At 56.7% G+C, this 22,601-nt stretch overlaps 1 protein-coding gene across 7 annotated transcripts in view; it reads right to left on the bottom strand.

Moving 5' to 3' along the window:
• Usp20 (ubiquitin specific peptidase 20) overlaps positions 1-22,601 on the bottom strand; it is a 39,822-nt gene that overhangs the window by 2,875 nt on the left and 14,346 nt on the right. For 4 of the 7 annotated variants that reach the window (XM_046451893.2, XM_046451891.2, XM_046451896.2 and 1 more), the window contains exons 2-22: positions 20,041-20,137; positions 17,714-17,767; positions 15,258-15,320; positions 14,664-14,795; positions 13,168-13,264; positions 12,672-12,741; positions 11,151-11,264; positions 10,147-10,225; positions 7,460-7,907; positions 6,976-7,116; positions 6,576-6,691; positions 6,031-6,203; positions 5,373-5,467; positions 3,171-3,204; positions 2,945-2,990; positions 2,630-2,810; positions 2,421-2,547; positions 2,104-2,273; positions 1,943-2,024; positions 1,073-1,181; positions 329-431 (exon numbers count right to left, since the gene is read on the bottom strand). In XM_046451893.2, coding sequence (XP_046307849.1) covers positions 329-431; positions 1,073-1,181; positions 1,943-2,024; positions 2,104-2,273; positions 2,421-2,547; positions 2,630-2,810; positions 2,945-2,990; positions 3,171-3,204; positions 5,373-5,467; positions 6,031-6,203; positions 6,576-6,691; positions 6,976-7,116; positions 7,460-7,907; positions 10,147-10,225; positions 11,151-11,264; positions 12,672-12,741; positions 13,168-13,264; positions 14,664-14,795; positions 15,258-15,320; positions 17,714-17,767; positions 20,041-20,121 — 2,515 coding nt within the window. In that variant the 5' untranslated portion in view covers positions 20,122-20,137. The other 3 variants (XM_046451892.2, XM_046451894.2, XM_046451897.2) reach the window with 2 other exon arrangements.

The raw sequence follows: 22,601 nt of genomic DNA, 5'->3' as shown, positions 1-22,601 counted from the left end.
AACCTGGGAACCCCCTGGTCAAGGGTCTGTTTCTACCTCTGTAGATCTGAAGGGTCAGACAACAGCAGAGCCTTTCCTGAGAGTCTGAGACAATGCATTGGCAAGGGCCAAGGGACTTCCAGGACTGGCCTTGCAGGAGGAAGGGCCACAGTCCTGGGTGTCGGTAGAGGAGGGGGCAGTGTGACGGGGAGGGCAGTTCACCTGTGTCCTCCGCTCCCCACTGGAGGGGGCAACAGAGACCCTGGGCACCTTCCCTGACTGGCAGCCACCTCGCCTCCCACAGCCTCTGCAGGTGGCCAGTGCTAGGTGTGGAGGTGGCTCTACTCACCGCTGTCCTTCCCCTTGACGAAGGCCTCCCACTCCCGGAACCACTGCATGCTGATGCACAAGATGACGCCCGGAGACTCCTCAGCCTGGAAGGCCTTGTTCAGCTGCAGGGGGGAGGGCAAGGCTGGTCAGCTGCCCCTCCCTGGATGGTGTCCCAACGCCCTGCCCCACCTCCACCCCAGTCCGTGACACCACCAGACACGGGAGGTGGGAATCCATGACTCCTGGACAAGCTCAATGAGCACGTCCTGGAACGTCCCCCACCAGGCCACTGACTGCTGGTTACACTGGTGAATCTCAAGACCTGCTTTTTTTCCTTTTGGGGCACCGAGGACTGACCTCAGGGGCATCGGCCGCTGAGCCACGCCCCAGCCCTATTTTGTATTTTATCTAGAGACAGGTCCCACTGAGTTGCTTAGCGCCTCGCTTTTCAAGAACTGCTCCCTGGGGCTGGGACGCAGCTTGGAGGCCGAGTGCTAGCCCAGCAGCGTGGAGGCACCGGTCCAGGCAGCTCTCCCTGCCCAGCAGGTGCGTCTCTTTGCTCATATCCGTTCTGTCACATGACAGCACTTGTGTTTTGCAGTGCTGGGGACGGAATCTAGGCTTCACGTGTGCCAAGCAGGTGCTCTGTCACTGAGCCACAGCCCAGTCCCCTAACAGTATCGCTTTTCTCTTTTTGGTGCTGGGGACTGAACACAGTGAGCCACATCCACAGTGCTCCCCAGGCCACCCGTGCCCGTGGCACCTTGATGAAGGTGTCGATCTCCATCCGCCTGCGCTTGGCCAGGGCCTCGATCTCCACCTGACAGATGGAGCACACGTACAGGTGGCTCACGGCAGGGCCACCCCCGAACCTACACTCCGGAAGGAGAGATGCGGCCCTGAGGAGGGGGCGGTGGCAGCACAGGCAGAGGGCGCGCCCTCCCTGGCTCCCCTCACACCCGACTGGGCGCCACACCCCTCGCCAGCTGTGTGCAGCATGGCGACAACGGCCTGGCCCGGCAGAGCGCAGCCCACAGACTGGGTGGCCTGGCCCTGCTTCCTCTGGGCTGGTGCTGTGGGCCTGGAGCTGCCCCAACTGGACCCTGCGGCACCATCGTAGGGAGGCTGCAGGACACAGGAGATGTGTCCCTGGCCCAAGGGATCCCACAGGATCAAGGGACACATCTCCTTGTGAGTTTCTGACCCCCTTACTGGCAGCTGGGCAGGGGGAAGGTGGCTTTGACCCTCGGACAGATGTGGCCAAGCTGACCCAATGGGGGGCAGGGCAGGGACAGCTGACCACACCACCACCGGCTGCAGAGGGGCCTGGGCAGGGCTGGGCTGCAGTGGGAGAGCTGCTGCTCTTGGTCCTGATGGCGGTGGCCCTGGGAGCTCCTTGGCTGGGGCAGCTGGCCCTGCTGTCAGTCCCTACACCCCTGAGACAGAGGCAGGCTTCTGTGGGGTGGAAGAACACACCTGCCTCTGTGTGGGCCAGTCTCCTGTCCCCTCTGAGGGCAGGGAGGGACTGCACCCCCAGACCAGGCGTCCTTTGCACTAAGAAACACAGAACAGGGTTGCTGCACGCTGCCCCTGCAGGCCAGCTGGGCCCCGGCAGCCCTCCCCTGCCCCTCACCTGTTGTAGAGGTGCTCCCAGACGTTCTGGGGCAGGATGACCACCAGGTCATCGATGTAGTGGTACTTGTTGGGTGGGATGCCTGCGGAGGGAGGCACAGGGAAGTAGGGCTGGGGCTCGGCCCACCCACCGTGCCGGCGTCCCCCGGGTGGGCAACTCACCTCCATGGGAGCAGAGGAAGGTCTGGTTGGTGATGGGCCCTGGCTCGGCGAAAGTGTTGAACTTGTTGAGCCATTCTCGGGACACGTAGAACCGGAGCAGGCTGGGCTCCCGCATGGCCGCCAGGGACACCACCTGCTGCCGCTCCCGCACGGCCTCCTCGCTGCTCTTCCTGGGGCGCGGGGGGAAGGGGCAGGGTAAGCAGCAGCCTGGGCCAGGCCTGGGCCTGGTGGGGCTGTGCAGGCACTCAAGTCCCCTCCGTGGCCCAGGGCGCCTGACCACAGGCCCAGCTCAGAGGCCCGGCATGGGTCCCGCCCACCTGTAGAAGAGCACGTAGGCCTCGGCATGCTGCACCACCGTCTCATGCACCTCGGTGACGTACTGGTCATCAAACTCGTACCACTGCCCGTTGATCACATTCTGGCAGTAGGCGATGTAGTGTCCACCTGGAGGGAGAGCAGCAGGTCACAGGGCCTGCAGGAGGCGGGCACAGCAAGGGGAGGGGCCGGCCGCAGGGCTGCCACTCACTGCCTGCCGTGCCGTGGTGGCAGATGACCGAGAGGAGGTCGTAGGTGGTGATCTGGGACGTGCATTCCTTGGCCAGGAAGGGACGCAGGTCGAGGCCCTCCAGGGGGAAGGAGACGTGGCTGCTGATCTTGAAGGAGTACATCACCTCATGCCGGAAGCGCTTCAGGTGGATGCACAGGATCTGAGGGCAGAGGGCAGGCGTGGACACAGAAGCTCCTGAGCAAGAAGGGAGCTGGCCCTCGTGGGACACTGCTAGCAGCCAGGTGCCGCCATAGTGTGGAGGAGGAGCTGGCCAAGCCCCAGCCACTTGCTCACCTCGGGCAACCGGAGGACTTTACAGTACTTCACGCCGTTCCGCAGCCTGGGGAGGAGGCACGAGGGAGTGACAGTCAGCGTCTCATGGGGAGCAGAGGGCCCCGTTAGGCAGTCCCCCACCCAGTCACTCTGGAAGCCAGGACGGGGCTCCCTTGGGGTGGGCAGGGAAGCGTAGAGGCGGGAGGACTGGGAACGGGAGTTGGGGAAGCCCCAGGCCCGGGCTTACTTCTTACACCGCTCGCAGCTGTACATGTTGTCACCTGCAACACAAGAGCAGAGGGTAGGGTGGCAGCGGGCAACGGAGAGGAGGAAAGCCCTAACCCAGAGTGCGGAGAGGCCGCACCCCAGGGAGGCTCAGGGGAAAAGTGAATCTCCCTGGAAACACTGAAACTCGGGACAGACATCTCTAAAACCAAAATTAGAAGCCAAAGGGCAAAATGAGAAGGAACTGCAACATTAAAGCCAGAAAGTGTCCAAATCTTCCATGCTCCCAGGGCCTCCTGCACCTCACACCTGGGCACACAGACTCAGAGTGGGTCGCAGAGCTAGGTTTCGGCTCCTGCACTGACTTATTATCAGGACATGGCCGGGGAAAGCTTCAGACCTGGAGTCTGACAGCCGGTACCGGGATCCGCCTCCAGGCGCACGCACCGCACCAAGAGCAGCGGCAGACAACTGGGCCACATCAGGATCAAAGACCCCCAAGAACCAAAGACAGAAATGAGAAGCAAACCCTGGACGGAAAACACCTGGCAGCACAGTCACCATCTAGAACACGTGAGGGACCCTAAAGCCAACAATAGAGCAGCCTAGTTAGGAAGTGGACACAGGACCGGAGCAGACATTTCTCCCCAGAGGACACGCCAGTGAGGACGAGCCCAGGAAGGGACGCCCCACCTCACTGCTGTCAGTGAAGGCAGATCCAAGCCTCAGTGGCACACCACCGTGCCCACAGGTTAGTGTAATGGGAAATGCCAGGACAGCACTGGCGAGGTGCAAAGAAAAGCGGGGCCCTGGGCACAGCACCAGCCCTGCAGGAACCTGAATGGAGGCCCCTCAAAAGGCAGCAACTAAGACTGCCACGTGGTCTGGCAGTCCCCCTCTGGGTATACTGCAGAGGAGTTCAAAGAGATACTTGTTCACCCTTGCTCACAGAGCAGTATTCACAATAGCTATACCCAGAAGCAACCCTAGCGTCCACTGAGGGGCCAATGGATAGATAAAGTGTGGAAGAGCCACTGAGAGGAATATCACTTGGCCCCGAAAAGGAAGGGCTGGGAATGTGGCTCAGGGGTAGAGCACTTGCCTGGCACACAAGGCCTGGATTCAACCCCAACACTTCCAAAAAAAAAAAAAAAAAAAAACAAAAAGGAAGGAGATTCTGATGCATGCTCCATGGAGGAAACCTGGGGACACTATGCTCAGCAAACCAATCACAGAAAAGCTAGCACTATAACTGCACTTACACAAAGTGCCTAGAGAAGTCAGGTTCACCAATCAGAAGGCAGAATGCTGGCCAGCAGGAGCAGGGTGGGGGACAGCAAGCTGCTCAATGGACACAGAGTTTCCGTTTTGCAAGATGAAAATGTTCTGAGTCAAGCGGGGCCCATGGCAAAGCAGGAGGCCTGGGTTCCAGCCCAGCACGACACACATACACACAGACAGATGGAAATGGATGGCTGCTCTGTAATGTGACTGCACTTAATACTGTGGAGGTGGACATCCTGTTTAAAATAACATTAAAATTGGTTATGGTGAGCCAAGCGCAGTGGTGCACGCCTGTAATCCTAGCAGTGCAGGAGGCTGAGGCAGGAGGATCGCAAGTTCAAAGCCAGCCTCAGCAAAAGCAAGGTGCTAAGCAGCTCAGTGAAACCCTGTCGCTACATAAAACATAAAATAGAGCTGGGGATGTGGCTCAGTGGTGGAGTGCCCCAGAGTTCAATCTCCAGTACCCACCCCTCAAAAAAAGGTTATGGTGGTAAATTCTGCGTTTTTATATTTTTCCACAATTGAAAACTGAAAAAGAGTTTTACCAAAGATTAATAAGATCCCAAGCAGCCAACAGAAAAATAGGTGAGGAATAGGAATGGGAAATTTCAAAGTAGTAGTCAATACATTTAATGAAAAAGGATCTAAACTCATCAATAATCAAGGAAATGAAAAATTAAAGCAGAATATCACTACTGCCTCCACACTGGTAAAAAAATATAAACAGATGAACATCACGAGCCACGAAGCGGTGGGCTAGGGTGCGTGGCCAGGCCCAGCCAAGAGGTGGCCACAGGGACTCTCACGTGCTCGGTGTTGGGAACAGAACCAGGCACATGTCCCATGAGCTGGGCTGCACCCTGGCCCACAGTGTGTGTGGGGTCCACCGTGTCCCTCTCCAGCAACCTCCACCCCCACCCCCACCGGCCAGGCCACTCACCCTTCAGCTCATCAGCTGCAAAAAAGGCCGCAAGACAGTCTTCCAGAGTGACCACAGGCCCCCAAAACCAGCTTGGAGTACAGGACACCACAAACCTACAGAGACAGAAAGCGGGTGAGGGCTACCAGAGTGGGGCCAGACAGGACGGGGGGCTTTGGCATGGCCTGCTCAAGCCCGAGGCCCCACAGGCCCAGTGGGCCAGCTTGGCAAGGAGGTGCACAAATCTGGAGCGACCCCACCATGTCCTCGAGCTAGTGATGGCGCCTCTCCCTGTGAAGGGGCCAGGGTCTTGGTGCCCCTCCCCTGGGCGGCCACAGAGGACCTCACTGCTGCACAGCAAGTCACTTGGTGTGTGGCAGGGTGCAGGGAAGCCACCTGTCGCTCTTCCCTTGGGGCAGGCTGGCTCCCGGCTGCTGTCTCCCCTTCAGTTGCCATTTGGTCACACCTGCCACCCTTCTTCATTGAACCATCTGACTCAGGCTGCCTCCGGGTGTCCAGGGAACCCACCTGCCTGCCCCTCTCTGGCAAGCTCCTGCACCCTCCCAGCCCCCCCCCCCCCCCCCGGTTCTCCCCGGGGCTGCGGGCTCCTACTTTGCTGCATATCTGAGTCCCACCCAGGACAGACAGGAAGGTGGCCCTGTGGCAGGTAGGGGCGGACCTCCGGATGTACTCCATGATGAAGGCCAGCCAGCCCTGGGTGGTGTAGCTGTCCCCACAGGCGCCTGGTTTAGCGGGTGCGTTCTGGTAGATGGCCGAGTGGAGCTTGGCCAGGTCCTCCTTGCCAGGAATGGGCAGTGACAGGTCCTGGAAAGTCTCCACTGTGGTAGACACCTATGGGGTCCAAGGTCAGCCTGGTACCCACCTTCTGGCAGCACCTATACACCAAGTCTGCCCCTCCAGGCCCTGGACCCAAAAGCCCACAACCAGGGTTCTCCCCAGGAGAAAGGCAGGGGGCCCAGGAGGGAGTACACCCCACCCCATCCCACTCTGTCACACCCCACAACACCCCACCCACCACACCACACCCACCCACACCACACCCCACCACGCCACACCTACCACGCCACACCCCACCCCACCCACCACACCCCGCCATACCCCACCCTGCCCCACCACACCCACTCCATCCCAGCTACCCCACCCCATGCCACCCACCAAGTGGAAACTGCAGGCAGCCCAGCCTTCCCCACTCAGGATACCCACCCGGTCACAGGTGAGACACTGCACGAGGCTGAGGATGGAGCCATCAAAGATGTCGGAGATGACACTGCGGTAGTGCTGCTCCTTCCGCCTCCGGCTGCCCGTGCTCAGGGCCTGGGCTGGGGGCACAGCACAGGACTAGGCCCAGCCTCCAGCCGCCAGGATGGGGCAAGGCACAGACACTGGGCCCTCCTTTGCCAGGATGCGGGATCGTGTGACGGGGAGTGTGACCCACCTCTGGCACCCAGTTTGTCATCTGTGAAGCAGGGCTGCCCTGCTCACATCCCAGGGGTGTGCCTAGTGAGGGGCACGTGGCCCAGCCTCCAGCAGCCAGTGTGCCAACCGGCCACCACTGTACCCTGCCCACGCCCTGCCCAAGCTCACTACCCTACTGCCCCCGAACCTTTCTTGAGCACGTAGGACGGCCCCATCCTCACAGGGCTCGCACGAGGAGGGCTGCCGGACAGCTTGGCGTGGCCCTCGCGGTGGTGGACAGGGCTGCAGGGGCGAGAGGAGCTGCGTAGGTGGGCATCATTGTCCGGCTCTGGGGGCAGAGGAGGGACGATACCAGGCCGGGGCAGCCACACAAGGTCCCTCAGGCCAGGAGGACCTTCCAGCAGCTCCTGATGGGACGAAAACCTCAACCCACTGTCTGCCTACCCTGCCCCACCCCCGGGCCACAGGGATGGAGCTGCCCTTCTGTCTCCCACCAAGGACAGCACGGGCTCTGGCTGTTGGCCAGGTGACTGGACGCTGAAGCTGCGTCGCACCTGAGTCCAGCCACAGTAGGATCTGGGTGGGCTGCTGCATGCTGGGCTTGGCACACACGGGCTTGTAGGCAAAGGTGCTGTGGCCCCGTGGCCAGGGTGCCCCCAGTTCACTGATACCTGGGGTCCGGCAGGGGCTGATGGACGGCGGTGACGGTGGCTGGGCCTCGGCAGGCTGGTCATCAAGGGCAGCCATGGCCGTGTCCACGTCTGCGTCCTCGTCCAGCTGCTCCGAATTGGCACGCTGCTGGCCCCAGGAGAACTTGCGGTCCTTCATGCGCTCCTTCTCGGAGATGGCGCGGCCCGCCTCATCGGGGATCAGCAGCTCCGCCTCGGCCTGCGAGCCACCCCCGCCGCGCCCCTGCCCGTCGCCTTCACCCCGGTCACTGCTAGAGTCGCAGGACAGGAACTCGTCTTCCGACGGGCTCCGGTCGCCCTCTCGTTTCTCATCTGTGTCACTTGAGTCTGAGTCCCGGGCCTCTGTGAGCCCCGCCGTGGCCGCCACAGCCGGCTCCTTGAGCTCCTCGTGCAGCTGGTCCATCAGGCAGCGCAGGAACTCTTGGGTGTCCTGTAACCAGGGCCACGTCAACGGGCCGTCCACGTGGGAGGGCACTGCATGTGCCTATTACCCTGCCCATAGGATGCCAGCCGCTGCTGAGAGGTCCTGGTGGGGGCCCTGGGCAGACAGGCTGCTCAGCCCCTCATGGTGGCCTCCAGGGCAGGTCTGCCCTAATCCCCATTCTCCTGAGAAGGACACTGAAGGGCAGAGGCTGGGGACCCTCCCTGGCCTCACAACTCAGTGCCAGGCAGAGCCAGGTGTGCAGCTACGTACATGCCACATCTGCAGCACAGTGTCCGCCACTGAAGTCACCTGTTCCCTAAAGGAGAGGCCAGTGTGGGCAGGTGGGGAGCAGGGGCGTGTAGGACAGGAGACAGAAGGGGAGGACTTGGCAGAGTCCTGGAGGTGCAGCGCCACCCAGCAGGCCAGCCAGCCACGCAATCACCCTTCCTTTGGTCCTCCCTGATGTACCATCTGGCCACAGGCCTGCACCTTCCCTTGCCAGTGCAGCACTGGAAGGCAGGCCCTGGGGTCAGGGTCCTTTGGCCTTGCAGACCCGGGCATGACATGGGCTCAGTGCTCAGGTGGCTTCTCCCCAGAAGTGGTGCCCCGGCCGCCAGGCAGTGGGAGCCGGGGAGGTGGACTCTGGAAGGCAGCCCACTGGGCCAGCAGGGAGCTGCACTCCCAAGGATGCTCTGAAGGGCACTAGGGGCGGGCCCGGCCCACCTGGAGAGCTGAGGGCACTGGAGGAGGCCCTGGGTCCCGAGTCCAACTCTGAAAGTCCCTGACCAGTGCTGGCCCCACAAGGCAGGGAGGGTCATACAGCAGAGCCAACCAAGCCAGCCACGCTGCCAGCCACGCCCCGGCCCCAAGCCTGGAGAACACAGCCTGTTCTCTTGGCCCTACTGACGGGGAATGGAGGCCGGGGTATGCTTTCCCCTGGCAGGATTGGGGGTCCACCACCAGTCTGTGCGCATCATGGGGCATGCAGGGGCCCCAAGTCAGGCTCATTGAAAGGTCCTTAGAAAAAACAAGCCCTTAATCACCATCTGCGTCTCCTTCTGGTCCTTCCTTCTAACACAACATTGTGTTAGACAAATGTTGACAAATTCTCATGCAGAGGCATGACAGTGTCCCTCGGCCATGGAGAGAGGCCCACAGCTGCACTGCACTTCAGACTCAGGAGTGTCCCTGCACATGTCCAAGACCAGAGAGGGAGGTTCTCCGGAGGCCAGGTGGAGGTTACGCAGCATCAAGCTTCCCCTAACAGTGTCCTCACCCAGGGCTGAGGGCCAGCACTCAGCTGGGCTTGAATCCCACCCCTGCCACCACACCTGTGTGATCTGTGACACAAGGTGACAGCAGTGGATGCATCCCTCCCCAGAAAGGGGGCTGTCAGGCAGTGCGGTGCTCCCCAGGCACGCGCCCACCCAGGGGTAAGCAGAGAAAGAGCAGCAGCAGGCCTAGAAGGGGCTGGCAGGCTGGCTGAGAGGTGGACAGCGGGTGCAACCCCAATGCCTGCTGTGGACCCCAGGGCCCCACGCTCAGGTGGCACAAGAGGTGACACAGACAGGCCTGTCTGGGAACCCCCTGGGGACCTGGACCTTGGTATTCATTGGCTCAGCTTGGGGCTGAGGTCCACCCAAGGCTGTGCTCTGCTTTGTCTTGTTCTTGTGGGGTGGGTGTGTGTGTGTGTGTGTCCTTGTGCACACACTCTACTCATGAGCTATAATCCCTCCCCAGCACTAGGCCGCGTGATTTCTTTCTTTCTTCTTCTTTTTTTTTTTGTGGTGCTGGGGATTGAACCCAGAGCCTTCCCCAGCCCGGCTTCATGATTTTATAAAACAGATAAAGATAGCTAGTTTCAAAAGAGTTCTCTATATTAAAAAAATATATAATTAAAATCTTTACTTTAATAAAAGTGACACTGCACTGTGGTTTGTGCCACTGTGACTGCAGGGCTGGGGACAACTACACTGCAGCCAAGCTACCTGGGCTCAGAGTCCCTCCACCGTGCATTGGCTATGCACCAGGACTAGTGACAAGGCCCCTGAGCCTCAGCTTCCCCACCTGTAGTGTGGGGTTAAACACCAGAATGGGGCTGGGGGCCCCACATCCCCGCAGGAAGGGCTTACGTAATACGTGCCTGGTCGGGGGCCCACCCACTCAGACCTCCTGCAGCACTGTGCTGGGTCCCCTCTGGCTGACAGCAAGGCACTGGGTGTGCCCTGGCAGCTCAGTGGCTTACCTGCTGAGCATAGCCTCGGAACATCGGGTTGACCAACTTGATCCCATGGGACAGGCTGGTAGGGACCACATAGCTTGGTCTGTGGGGAGACCAAACCCATCAGTCCAAGTTGCCAGCCTTGCACTACTGGCACTGAGATGCGGGTGACCAGTGAATCTATGTTGACTCAGGGCAGGGGCACCTGGCCTGGTGCAGGGACACCTGGCCTGGTGCAGGGACACCCAAGGGCTCCTGCAGCTCATGATCAGGGTGGTCAGGAAGGAACCCGAGAGGCCTGGCTGCTGCCTCGACTGGGCAAGGAGCTCTCAACTGGAGAGTGTCATTTCCCAAGCGCCCAGGATGGGCCCAGCCTGCTTTATTACTGTGAAACATCTATTTTTTTTTTTTAAGAGCAATACCCATTCCTTCTTGAAAAATCTAGAATTTCAGAAAAGTACAACAAAGAAGCACCACTACTGGCACCATCTGGAGAGAAGCACAGTCAGATTTCCTGAGTTTTCTGCAAAAATACACATACAAGAGCCCATGGGGCACACACCTGAGTACAACTGGAGTATTGGTGGCTCTTAATCCACTTCTGCACTTGACACATTTCTAAGTGCTCATTATAAATCATTCCCAATTTTGACTTTTCCTGGTGAAAGATCCAACTCAGGTTTCTGGTCTTTAAATTCATTTCATGCTGAGCCACAAGCCTGTGCCTGGCCAGCACCCACCACCCGAGACCTGGGGCTGGCACAGTCATCTGTGAAGTGGCTGCCATCTGGGTTCACCGCCAGCCCCAATCCCAGCTCTGTCCTTCCCAAGCCCTGTGACTGACAGCAAGAAGTCTCAGTCCCCACTGGTAAAACAGGGCTGCATGCAACCTGCTGTGAGCATCTCACGGGGTCTTGAAAAGCAAGTGCTTGGCTCAGGACCAAATCCACAGGATGTGTCCAATCAAGACAACTGACAGAAACCCAGTCCCTGTGTACCTGCCCAAGGTCAGGGGCTCAGTCTCTCACCGTTTTTTGTGCCAGACCTCAGAGACCAGCTTCTGGTAACTCTTGCACAGGGCTGGCTTCTTGTCAGTGCGCACCAGGCCGCCACACTCCAGGAAGAACTGGGTCAGCGGAGGGCTAGGGAAGGGAGCGTGAGCCAGGGCAGAGGGGAAGAGGGAACAGGGATCACTTACGAGGAGCTGCAGAGAGCAGAAGCACCAAGTGCTCGTGTGGGAACAGAGGCCCCCACACCCAGAAATGCCTGCTGATGATTAGAAGGACCCCATTAGGGCTAGACTGTAGCCCCCCACCAATTCATATAAAGTCCTAACTCCTAGAACCTCAGACATGACTGCAAATAGACACAGGGTCCTTTCCCCTCCCCCAGTATTGAAGATTGAACCCAGGGGTCTTGCTAAGTTTCCCTGGCTGGCCTTGACCTTGCGATCCTCCTGCCTCAGCCTCCCAAGTCTCTGAGATTACTTTAAAAGCCAGGTGCCAGGCCCGTGTGCACACAGGGAGACCATTCGAGGACCTGGAGCAGCTGCAGCTGCTACCAAGGAGAGACCTGGAAGAAACCAGACCTGTAGGCCCCTTGGTCCTGGACTTCTGGCCTCTGAAATGGAGGGCAGCAGATGGCTGGTGGTGAAGCCACGAGGCGTGGCGCTTGTTGCCCTGGGAAACAGACGTAGCCCTGTCTCCTGGGTCAGAGGCAGCTTCTGCTGGAGAGCCTGAGGCCAGGAGCAAGAGCTGCATGGAATATGTGGGCCAGCCCTCCAGCTTGCCCACCTGCAGAACCTCCCAGGCCTGAAGGTGCCTCCCACCGTCCTTTGGTTCATGCTTTCAAAAGTAACCTTATGCATAAAAGGATACACTTATTATTTAAAATATTAGAAAATGCAGTAAGCAAACTATAGAAATTGACCATCTGGCCACCCAAGGACAGCTACTCTGAATATTTGGGGGTTTTTCTTTCCAGATTTTTCTACACACACTTACCTGTTCGCTCTTTCCTCCTTTGCCTATAGACACCCACCCAATCCCTTCTCAGTGGGAAACACTGTGTCAGGCACAGGGATATCCCCAGCCTAATGGAATGGAAAGCCTATCCTTAAAAGGAAATATTTCCCCCAGACAGGCCCGCACCTGTTACCACAAAGCCTGGTAACCCCCTTTCCCACTTGCAGGTCTGCACCCCTCCTACTTCAAGAACGCTGTCTTCCTGCATTTCCTGTAAGACTGGGCTACACTGCGCTAATTTATACCCTGTGCCAGGAGGCTTTTTTTTTTCCATAGAGCACCAGGGTGGAACCCTGGCCCTGGCGCACACCAAGCCAGTGCTCTCCTCTCAGCCGAGACCCAGCCCCAGGTGGGCCTGCAGCTGGTCTCTGACAGAAAACCCTGATGAGCACCCTTGCTCACATGTGTACCCCTCAGCTCTGCAGGGTGCGCACGCAGGAAGGACCGCTGGGTCCTGGGGCACACGCGTGCAGCGTGGCAGCTTTGCCAGATGGCTGGGACATCACGGGGACGAGGACCACCTACCAGTTGGACAAGGCCTGCAGGGCTGCGTTCATGTAGCAGGAGTTCCCGAGGTTCTTCATGCCTGTGAGGCCTGGGGACAGACACCAGGGGTGGGTTAGTGCCCAGCCCAGAACGGCCTCCCAGGTCTCCCCTGGTGGAGCCGCCACCCAGAGCCCCCCAGGATGGTGGAAGGTGCGCTCCCCAGAAAGCCTTCAGTGAGCCAGTGTGCTCCTGCTCCTGGGGCTCCAAGGTCCTGAACTCGGGAGGTAAACAGGGTCCTAAGCCATGCTGCCCTGCCCACACTGACCAGGAGGCCAACTGCAGAGGGGCTACCTGCCCAAGGCCACACAGCTGAGGGAGGACGCCAGGCCTCTAGGACCTCAGCTGGGCCCACTGGCCCTCTAAAGGAAGCCACTTACCACCCCGTATGGCTGTCCCTCCTCCTGACCCTAGAGCTCCCAGCCCCCAGCCGAGGGCTCAGCCTGCCCCACACCTCCCCTTGTTCTGGGGCCATTACCTCGAGGTTTCAGGTCATCGTCCTCTGACTCAGACTCTCCTTCGTCAGCCACAGCAATGGGAACGGCTTTCAGAGGATGAGAGGGTGGCGGAGAGTCCTGTGTTCAAGACCCAGAGAGAAGGAAAAGGGGGCTGGGGAGGGAGAAGGGCTGGGGAGGGGGCTACCTGCCTCCAGAGGGCAGGACCAGCCCACAGCCCCGGCCCCACGCACAGAGCACGGACCATGTTGGTCCATCAGAGCAGGAACAGCCTAGGAAGAGATGGCATCAGCAGCTAATGTGAGCACAGGGTCACTGACTTGTATTTTTTATTTGCAATAATGAATAATTTTATTTCTAATATATCTGGGAAAAAAAACAAGAACATAAAGAAAACCTATGAGATTCCATTTCTAGGAGAGGATCTTATTAACTATAATACACAGACTTCAAACTTCTCACTTCAAAACACTCACTGCAAGCTAGATGCTGCATATATTGGAAGTTTTTGTTTTTGTCTTTGTTTTGCGGTACTGGGGATTGAGCATGGGGGTGCTCTATCACTGAGCTGCACCCCTGGCTCTTTTTATTTTGAGACAGGGTCTAATTAAGTTGCTGAGGCTGGCCTTGAACTTGCCATCCTCCTGCCTCAGCCTCCCAAGTAGCTGGGATCCCAGGTATGGACCATTTTGCCTGGCTGTGTATGTATGTGGTTTTACAGCCTTTATTTTAGATCCATAAACACCTCCTGTGTTCAAAAGTGTATTCAAGGGGCTGGGGATGTGGCTCAAGCGGTAGTGCGCTCGCCTGGCATGCGTGCGGCCCGGGTTCGATCCTCAGCACCACATACAAACAAAGATGTTGTGTCTGCCGAGAACTAAAAAATAAATATTAAAAAATTCTCTCTCTCTCTCTCTCTCTCTCTCTCCCACTCTTTCTTTAAAAAAAAAAAAGTGTATTCAATAAATGCTCATCAAGCACTATCATGTAACCGTCTACACGAGGAGGAGATGCAGGGAGGCGTGGCCTGGCTCCCCTGGGCCTCAACTGCAGCTCACTGGCTGTTCTGACAGCGGCTCGACCGGCCACTCTGGAGGCCGCACAGTGCCTTGCTGCTTGGAGGGACTATTCTCTGGCTGCCTCATCATCCAGGCAGCCTCCTAGTTTCCCACGGATGAGCATGCTACAGCGACTACTTGTGATCCCTCAGGACATGCTTAGATATGGGACACCAGGGGCCATGGGTGACCCCCATAAGGCCTGGGAGGGTCCCTGGACCCACCCTACACCCTGCACTCACACACAGCTGCCCCAGGGCCTTTAAGCGCCTGAGGGTCACTCTGCATTCTCAAAGCTCCATGCGGCCTGGGCACACAAGTGCGCTCAAAGAGCATTTGTCGACACAAGTTCCTCGGACACCTGAGAGCTCACTGGCCAGGAGCACTCAACGACTGGAACCCACGAAGCACGCTCCCTGGATGCTCAGGCCACAGGGCCCCCATCCCCAGCAGTGTCTCACCTGCTCTGAGAACTTGGGCGGGGAGCCAGGTGGGTGGGCCGCCAGCCGCTGCTCCAGAAACACCTCCCGCTCACAGGCATAGCACCAGACCCGGAATGTGGTCAGGTTCACTGTCAGGTTGTGCTTCTTAGCCTGGAAGGAGATCCAAAATAAGGCCCAGGAGACCTGGCCTAACAGGTGTCAAGCCGAGTCAGGGCTGCCTCACTCTCTGGCCTCAGAAGAGGCCCCTGGGGCTGGGGCTGGGGCTCAGTGGTGCAGCACTCGCATCACAGGTGTGAGACCCCGGGTTCAATCCTCAGCACCATGTAAAAATAAATAAATAAATAAACAAACAAATAAAGGTATTGTGTCCATCTATAACTAAAAAAAAAATTTAAAAAGTAGAGGCCCCTCTGGTTTTGCGGCCTCCAGTCAGGCGTGTGCCAGCGCTTTCACCCGTACTCCCTCTCTCCTGCTTCTTTGTGGGTCCCTATGACGGTCCCCACTTCAGAGCCTCAGCCACGGAGGCCAGGAGCAGGCAGAGTGGCAGGTGGCTGGCTTGGCTCCACCCAGGCTGCCTGACTGCGCAGCCTGCGTTCTGGCCACCACACCTACCTGCGCGTGAATGGTGCTGTGGTCAGCAAAGGACTCTCCGCAGCCAACATAGGGGCAGGCAACCTGGGAGGAAGGAGGCAAGTGTGGACTGGGACCAGCCAGGAGGAGGGGGTCAAGGCAGTAAGCCCCTCACTGCACCCTAAGAGGCAGGGTGGCCCACCTCTACCCAACAGGCCCCATGAGCAACTGCGGTGCTGCTGCCTGAAGGAGCCCAGTCTGTCCAGCTGCAGCTCACCTGGGCGGGGATGCTCTTAGTGAAGGGCAGAAGCTCAGGCAGGGTCATAACTGGAGCTGGGCTACTTGGGGCCCAGACCCTGTCCTTCCACCAGAACCCCACTTCCTGCCAGGCACGGTGGCACAGACCTGTAATCTTAACTACTTGGGAGGCTGAGGCAGGAGCATCACTAGTTCAAGATTGACCTGGGCAATTTAGTGAGACCCTGTCTCAAAAATAAACAGGGCTGGGGGTGTAGCTCAGTGGTGGAGCACCCCTGGGCTTAATCCCCAGTAGCAAAACCCAAAATATGGCAAGGAGGTGGCTGGGGGCTGATGATGATCCCATGTCCCAAGGCGGGGCCTCGTGTCCTTGAGGAGCTGCCTTCAGCCCTGCACTTGCCTCTCCAAGATCTGCCCATTTCCCAGGCCCAGCTTAGACATCTCCACTGCGGAGCTGGCAATCAGTGGCCAAGGTACCTGCCCCTCCCTGGGAGGGCCTGGTGTCACTGGCATCTGGGGTCAGCAATGTACAGGCTAGAGAAATGTTCCAGGAAAGGACCTTTCAGCTGAGACCATAAAGTCATGGCCAAGGGCTGGGGATAGAGCTCAGTTGGTAGAGCACTTGCCTCGCATGCACAAGGCTCTGGTTCAACACCCAGCACCACATGCACAAAAAGTCATGGCCAAAAGGCCCCATTTCCCGCATAAGGTTCCCTCATCTGCCTGTCTGGAGGACCTTGGACTCCCTTAAGGCAGGACCATGTCTCAGCCTTCTTGCTGTCCCCTGGGTGTCCAGATGGTGTCCTGCAGTCCTAGTCATACTAAGTGAAAGGCCTCAACAGAAGAGGCCAGAGCGGCCCTGGAACCCTGAGTGTCGGCAAAGCCTGTGTCCTCACCCCTAGAGCTCACTGTCCTCTTTGCTTCTACTCATGGAATTTAAGAAGTTGTAGGTAATTTTTTTACTATGATTAGAAAATCTATGATTATAAAATATAATATATACTTAGAGAAAGTTTGCAAAATGCTACAAAGCTATGAAGAAAAAAAATGAAAATCACTTGCAATCCCACCACCCAGAGGAACTGCTGCTGGGGCCCAGCCATGAGCCATGTGTGACCTGAGCGACATTCGGGCCATTTGGCAGGGAAGGCTGGTCTTGGGAACTCCCAGGTACAATCCACTGGTTTGAGAACAACAGTTCATGGGCACCCTCTCCCAGCTCACTGCTCAAGTTCAAGCTCAGCTCTGGATATGGGAGATGGGAGATAGAGCCAAAGGGCCTCCCAGAGACGGGTGTGGCTTCCAAACACCATCTACCTGTTTAGGCAAGACCCCTGCTACAGGGAGAAACAAGCACAGAAACAAGACTCCTCTGGCTGAAACCTCATCCAGGCCTTTGAGGGACTTTCCTTCAATAAAGAAGGGGCCTTTTTCAGTTGTTCAGTTCCAAACTCTCCCACCAGGCGCTCTGTTTTTGTTTTTTGGAACCAGGGGCACTCCATCACTGAGCCACATCCCCAGCCCTGTTTTGTATTTAGAGACAGGGTCTCACTGAGTTGCTTAGCGCCTCACTGTTGATGAGGCTGGCTTGGAACACACCACCCTCCTGCCTCAGCCTAACAGTGGGATTACAGGCATGCACCACCGTGCTCAGCATTCACTTTTCAAATCTATCTTTGGCTTTGTCTTATTTCTTACTGATTATTCCAGACTTTTTATTTTCCCAGAAGGCTCACACCTCCTGAGCAGGAGCCTGCTCTGTCAGGGTTCTGGCCACCCCGTCACAAACTGCTCTGTTTGGTGGACCCACTTTGTGTGGCAAGCGATGATTACAATACAATTCCGCCAGACTTTCCTGCATGCTGTCTGGGCTGTGCCCATGCCAAGCCTGTCATGGGCAGCTGTCTTGTCAAGTCCACCCTAAGCCCATTCTGGGCACAGCTGTGGGTGAGAAGTCCCTACTTGCCAGCTGGGGAAGGGTAGGCTGTGCAGGCTCGGCCCAGGCACCTACCTCTGCGCACTCTTCAGGAGAGTTCTGCCGGGGTGGAGGTGGGACCTTCAGCCCCGCATCTTCCCAACCTGCTCTTTTCTCTTGTCACTCTTAAGGGCTCCTAGAGCAGCCTGCCCAGGGACTTGCTGACCCTGGAGCCCAAGCTTCTGACAGTGCCCAGCAGGGACAAGCACTGTCAGCTCAAAATCTAGACTGAACCCACGCCCCAAGTGCCGTAAGGACCCCTTACCTGGAGACAGGCCCACAGGTTGGGTCCAGCAACACCACAGGACTGGCAGCTTCCCTGTGGGAGTGGAGGTGAGAGAAGAGGGAGTGAGAGCCACACTGGGAGCGGAGCCAGGTTTGCCCTACCATCGCCACGAGCCTGTGCTGCAGATGCCACCAAGCTCCCTCTTCATGGACGAAAAATAGGGGCTGAGAGGCTCATGCTCCTGCAAGAGCAAGGTTAGACAGTGAAGCCAAGGAGCTTGAGCCCCAGAGCAGGAGGTAGGTCATCCTAGCTACTACCAAGAAAGCCTGGTCCCCTGACAAGGCCAGGTAGGCTCCAGGCCTCCACAGGAGGCTGCATTCAGGACCCTCAGTGGTTCAGGTGAAGAAAACAAGCTAGACCTGCAAGGCCTGCTCCCTCTCACTGAAGATGCTGCAGTGGCAACCCGTGATCAGTCTGCCCAGAAGACCCAGAGCAGCGGCCCACCTTTGCGAATCTGTGACCTCTCCTGAGGTTCTGATTTCACAATTCACTCCTACACTCCAGGTCTGTTTTTTCATCTCGGTCATTTGTCTGCTTGCTGTGACAATCGCTTTCGTACACATGTGCTGCATAAGATCTGAAGTATAGCAGATGATACGCACATGCTGTCACCTTTAGAAGTCCATCCTCTGTTCATTCTTCTTATACAAACAGGTAAGCACAGCCCTTGGGGGTGATTTTTAGTGAAAGTTAAGATCACACAAAACATCTCTCTCAGGAGATGACCCTGTCCCCTGCTGTGGTCTGTACGTGGAGACCACACCTCATTCTTTGCAGTTTTGACTCTGGACACATCAGGCCCTCCTTGCCCATTCTCTTGCTGATGAACATCAGGTGGCCGCCAGTGTCCTCCTCCATGAAAGTGTCCGATAAATGCTGCTGTGTCCTTAGATACACGTCCACTGGATGAGCCCCAAGAACCGGAACTGCTCGGCCTCCCCGCAGCGAACGGTGTGCTTGACTCTGTCCACTCCCAGGGGCCCATCTGTCTGTGCTCATCTGAAATCCGTGTCATGCTGCTCTCCTCTCCACCCCCAGCCACTGGCAGCTGAGGTCTTCTCCTGAGCACTTCTTGGCAGCACCTCCTGCACAGTGCCTGCTCAGAGCCTCGCCCCTGAGTATTTTAAAACAGTGCTGGGTTTACTCCATAACTTTTGGGATGGTCAGAGAGGTGCCGAAGACGAGCCCAGTCTTCCGCTCGGGGCTCCAGGACACTAGCACACTTCTGGAAGGCCCAGCCCAGACGGTCCCAGGCCCCACCCCCTTCGCCTTCTGCCCTGACACCTGCCTCCTGGGAAACCCCTTCTTGGTTGGCCTGCTCCTTCCTTGGTGCGATTTGGGAAGAAACCGGGTATCAGAGGGCGCGGAAATGTGCACTGGAGCCTCACTCTGCCCTTGTCCACGCCATGAGGGTGGCAGACTCACTTTGAAAGCAGCTCCAGATGCTGGAGAACTTTCCTCACCAGGGCCCACGACCCTGCTCAAGACAAAGGCCACTGGTGAGGTGAGGTAGGGCTGGAAAAAGCCCAGCACGTGCCCAGAAATCCACCCTGCACAGCTCTGCCACGCACAGTGGCACTCAGAGGGTCAGTCACTGTGTCCACAATGAAGCGTGGCCAAGCTTCCAGACAGAGAAGGACAGGGCCTCTCTACAACCTGAGGTTGACGAGCTCCGGGGCAGGCTGTTCTGTGACTGAAGCACTTTACACACAAAACAGGGAGCAGTCTGCCCTCTCTTATACAAGAAAGGGCAGAAAGGAGAGGAAGAGCATCTGCTTGTATTTGCACGAAAAACTGAAAAGGTACAATAAACACCAAGGCAGGTGGTTACCTAGGGGGTCGGAGGGAGGGGGCTTCTGACATTTACCTTCTCCTGCTGTTTCATTCTTGGCCATGTGACAGCGTGATTTTTCAAAATATATTAATTCACCAATAAAAAGACAATTACAATGCATCCTCCCATTCAGAGAAGAGGCGTGCCTTCCACTTGAGCCCAGGTAGTGAGAAGGGAGGGCTGGGTGTGGCTCTCCCAGGCCCTGGGCTCCTCCCACATGGCAGGATCGAAATAAAACTGGTCCCTGGCAGAGTCAGCAGCACTTGCTCAGCCCCAACAGCTAATGGCCCATCTAGACTGTAATTAATGGCCTTAGGATCCAGCCCTGGAAGGGGACTCCCTACAGATGCCAGCCTCCCCATCTGCACAGAGGCTAAGCGCCCAGGGCAGCCAGTGCTGCCTGTTTCAGACACGGTGCACCAGGCACAGCAGCCCTGGGCGTGGGCCCTGGTCATAAGGTCTGCCCCTTTACCTTAGATTTGAGCAGCAAGTCCTCTTTGGTCACCTCCCCTATGGAGTCCAGGTGAGGGCAGAAGTCCCTGGGGTCCCCCATTCTCTCCTGGGCTCACCTGCAAGAAGACACAGGCAGTCCTGGGTCAATGGCAGCCTAGAGGTGAAGCACTCGACTTAGGCTTTGAGTCTGGCTCTGCCACACACCAGCTGGTGACCCAGGGAAGCACTCAGCCTGAGCCTTACTTCTTGTCTGAGAAGATGGAGCTGCCCCAGACGGCTGCCAGGAGGACTCAGGGAGACCACAGAGTCTAATGCAGGTCCCCCACAGAGCGCCTGCCCAGTGCCATGCGGGAGGCCCAGAATCCCTGGCAGGAGGCACGACCATCCTGCCTGTGCTCAGGAGCTACACATGGAAGACGGAAGCTGTGGCGGCTTTCCTCAGTAGGAAGCCAAACCCAAGTCCTGGAGGCCACTGCACCAAGAGGGCCGGCGGCGGGGGAAAGGCTGCATCTCCAAAGAGCAAGGAGGAGACGCTGGCCTGGGCCTGGGTAGTCTCAAGAGCCCGTGGGAGGCCTAGGGCCTGCAGGCCACCTGCCTCACTTCCAGGGAGAAGCTCACCTACAGCTGCATTATTAGCAGGACACCGGGGAGACAGGTGACTGGCACCACCTCTGGAGAACGTCCAGAGAACAGGAGGACAATGTCCTGAGAACAGCAGGACAAGCAGAGCGCAGGGCAGCCACCACCTAGGAAACCAGGTAAAGAGTGCTCACAAACCGCTGGGGATGGTGTCAGGGCAGCTTCGAGCAGTGGGGGACAGCTGTGCTGCTTTGTTTAAGTGAAAGTCTCAAGGACAAGGTGAAATCAGTCACTAAGGCAGAGGTCAGTACCTCCCAACACTCTTGTCATTTATGTGCTTATGAATTTATGGATCTATCTATTTACTTAGTGGTACTGGGGATCGACCCAGGGCCTCACAGACACCAGGAAGTGCTCTTCCACTGAGCTATACCCCAGTCCTTTTATTTTATTTTAAGACAGGGTTTTGCTAATTTGCCCAGGCTGGCCTTGAACTTGAGATCCTCATGCCTCAGCCTCCTGGGTTGCTGGGATTACAAGTGGGTGCCACAGCTCCCAGCCATCTGCTTTCCTTCTTAGATCAACTTCTTTTTTATCCCCCCCCCCTTTTTTTTTTTGTCGTCTGGGGATTGAACCCAGGGGTGCTCTACCACTGAGCTATACTCCTTTTTACTTTATTTTGTGACAAAGTCTCACTAAGTTTCTGAGGCTGGCCTTTAATTTGTGCTCCCCCTGCTTCAGCCTCCCAAGTAGCTGGGATTGCGAGTGTGTACCACTGTGCCTGGCCAATTCTTTTGCATACCATTTCTTTCTCTCTAAAATCAGAAAAAGAAAAAGATTTTGGTTTGGAAAATTAATGTTTCATACTACAGTGATGCAGTCACATCAATGTTTATAGCAACTCAATTCACAATAGCTAAATTGTGGAACCAACCAAGTGCCCTTCAACAGATGAATGGGTAAAGAAAATATAGTATATACATACAATGGAATATTACTCAGCCTTAAAGAAGAATGAAGTTATGGCATTTTCTGGTAAATTGAGGGAACTGGAGAATATCATGCTAAATAAAATAAGCCAATCTCAAAAAAACAAAGGAGAATGTTTTCTGATACGCAGATGCTAATTCATAATAAGGGGGTGGGGAAGGGGTGTTTAAGGAAGAATAGAAGTACTTTGGATTGGACAAAGGGGAATGAAGGGAAGGGAGAGGGGGTGGGAATAGGAGAGACAGTAGAGTGACTCGGACATTACTAACCTAGAGCATGAATGACTACATGACCAATGTGACTCTACACCAAGTACCACCAGAGAGTGAGAAGTTACATTGTTACACTCCGTATATGTACAATATGTTAAAATACATTCTACTGTCAGGTATAACTAATTAGAACAAATTTTAAAAAGAAAAAAAAAACCAATGCTTTGCTTGAGGAGCACCTGGCAGTGAAGAAGCAGCTGTGTGCGGAGAGGGCTGTGGTGGACAGGCAGACCTGCAGCGTCTTAAAACCACACCACGGGGGGACTGGGGTTGTGGCTCAGTGGCAGAGTGCTCACCTACCATACACGAGGCACTGGGTTCGATCCTCAGCACCACATAAATGTAAAATAAAGATGTTGTGTCCATCTAAAAAAACCTTAAGAATAAATACCAAAAAGAAAAAAAAAACATACCACGCAGAACACACACCTCACACACACACTCACACACCACGGGGCTGCAGAGCTGGAGAAACCTGGGTGAGCTCGGGACTGCGTGGGCGTCACCTAGTCATCCTGCAGCCATGACAAAGGCAGGGTGCCACGGGGGACCTCTAGGTGCATTTCCACAACTGATAGGAACCTATGTCTATTTCAAAAGAAAACATTTCAAAATAAGTAAGTGCTCCAGCCACCCAGGGGGTCCACAGTCATCAGCAAGCTACGGCTGACCCCAGCTCTGCGTGGCTGCTGACAGGGGCCCAAGTAACCCAACACGTGGGTGGAGAAGAGAGGGTGGA

The sequence above is a fragment of the Marmota monax genome, unplaced genomic scaffold (genome assembly GCF_021218885.2).
Source record: "Marmota monax isolate L192 unplaced genomic scaffold, Marmota_monax_Labrador192_F-V1.1 WCK01_AAM20220418_F8-fsc00020, whole genome shotgun sequence".
NCBI classification, from domain to species: domain Eukaryota; kingdom Metazoa; phylum Chordata; class Mammalia; order Rodentia; family Sciuridae; genus Marmota; species Marmota monax.
This window is presented reverse-complemented; position numbering and strand designations above follow the sequence as displayed.